Raw genomic sequence first — 1,798 nt, forward strand, 5'->3', positions numbered from 1 at the left:
TTGAACCCAGAGAGCTAAGAGGAGTCTTCTCAAAAATATCGAGGAACTTGACACACATCCCCTTCGCCCTGATGCTCTCCTCAGCCAGAATAGTGAGGTAGTTCCGAATAAAAACATCATCCATACCTATACGGGTATGGGGATAGATGAATTTTTGGATAAATGCAGGAGCATCCACCTTAGCCTCACCTTCAAAAGAAGAGCCAGACTCTAAAGCCTTGCGCTTCTTCTTCTCTGGCTCAGGGGAAGGTCGGGGAGGAGGGGACGGCTAAGAAGAAGTCGAGGAGGAGATAACAATGGGTTGAGAAGGAGTCCCCAAATTTCAGGAAGAAGGGGGAGGAAGAGGAAGAGGAGAGCTAGTTACCCTGGCACTACCGGTTCTGGCGCGAGACCTCGCCTTGGCCTCCTGGACTCTCTGGTAAGACTCATTGGAATTCTTCCTCGCCATCTCTGTAAAAGAAAACAATTAGTAAAGCAAGTCGGTAAACTTCAAGTCGGTAGAAACAAGTCAGAAACAAAGTAGATAAAAGCTACCTAGTTGTGTTTGGACAAAAGACGACGACCTGTGGAGAAATTTTTTGGTATCCAGATATGGGGCCCTCCCCCATACTTCTCGGAGGAACCCTACAATGGCTTCCTCCACCTCATCCAGATCCTCCAAACCATATTTCTCACAGGGGGAGGCCTCTAACCAGTACAAGGGAAAGCAATGAGAAGAATTCTCATCCAAGAAAAAGGGGTGGTGACCCTCTACGGCTTGAAATTTGAAAAAATAATTTTTAAAGTCATGGAAAGATTCATCAAAAAGGGTAAAGACCCTCCGACCTTGTATAGCTCGGAAGGACACCCATTGTTGCTTATTATTCTGCCCACTGAAGGGCTTGGTCATGTGGAAAAGAAAGAAGAAAATCCTCAAAGAAGTCGGAAATTCCAAGGCATGGCTGATAAACTGATAAATTTTCAGAAAACCCCAAGAAATGGGATGAAGCTGGGTAGGTACAACACGGCAGTGACGTAAAACAGCAACCTCAAAATCAGAGAAAGGGAGAAAAATGCCCAGGCGGGTAATCATACTCTCATACATGTAAAAGAAATGAGGGGCTACCTCTGAAGCCCTCCCAAAGCAAACCCGGTCTTCTGGACCCGGGGCAAGCAGTTCATACTTTGGCTCATCCTCATCAGAGGTGCAGAGCCGGTGACGAGTGCGAAGGTCAGTAATAAAATCAGTGTCAACCAGAGGTTCCTCTCCTAAGACTGTGACATCGACCCACTGAGCAAGAATTTCTACGGAAGACATTTCTTTTCCTAAAAAGGTGAGTGAAACCTACAAAGGAAAAAGAAAAGAAAATCAAAAACATGGTCTCTAAGGGGAATACGGAATCAGAGCCTACGAATCAATTTCTCTCTATAAAAGCATGCAAACAGAAAGCACGTCGTAAAGAAGATAAGAAAAGACTAACCTTTATTTGGGAGTAAGGTAGAGGAAGATAAAAGCCTTCAAACAAGGGGTGCTCCACGAACGGATGAGAAGAAGAAAATTTGAAAAATCACAGAAACGAAGCAAAGAAAGAGAAGGAAAGTATTTATAAATACGTTAGGGGCATAATGGTAAAAACGGACGCAGTCATTAATGGGTGCACCGTTACCAAGACAACCCCTACGCAAACCTCTAACGGACGCGACGTTTGATTAGACGTAACTGTGAAAATCAAAAGTCACGAAAGACATGTCGGTCCCGAACAATCACGTCGGTTCCCTCCCAAATTGGCTACGACCCCGAGTAGAATACTCGAACCCA

General features: G+C 44.9%; 1 protein-coding gene across 1 annotated transcript in view; it reads right to left on the bottom strand.

Moving 5' to 3' along the window:
* Positions 426 to 1,798, bottom strand: part of LOC107646491 — a 3,838-nt gene continuing 2,465 nt past the window's right edge. Inside the window, exons 2-3 of the mRNA XM_016350674.1 lie at positions 1,164 to 1,324; positions 426 to 450 (exon numbers count right to left, since the gene is read on the bottom strand). Of these exons, the coding sequence (XP_016206160.1) occupies positions 426 to 450; positions 1,164 to 1,324 (186 nt within the window). The remainder of the gene's footprint in view (positions 451 to 1,163; positions 1,325 to 1,798) is intronic.

Source organism: Arachis ipaensis, chromosome B06 (genome assembly GCF_000816755.2).
Source record: "Arachis ipaensis cultivar K30076 chromosome B06, Araip1.1, whole genome shotgun sequence".
NCBI lineage: Eukaryota > Viridiplantae > Streptophyta > Magnoliopsida > Fabales > Fabaceae > Arachis > Arachis ipaensis.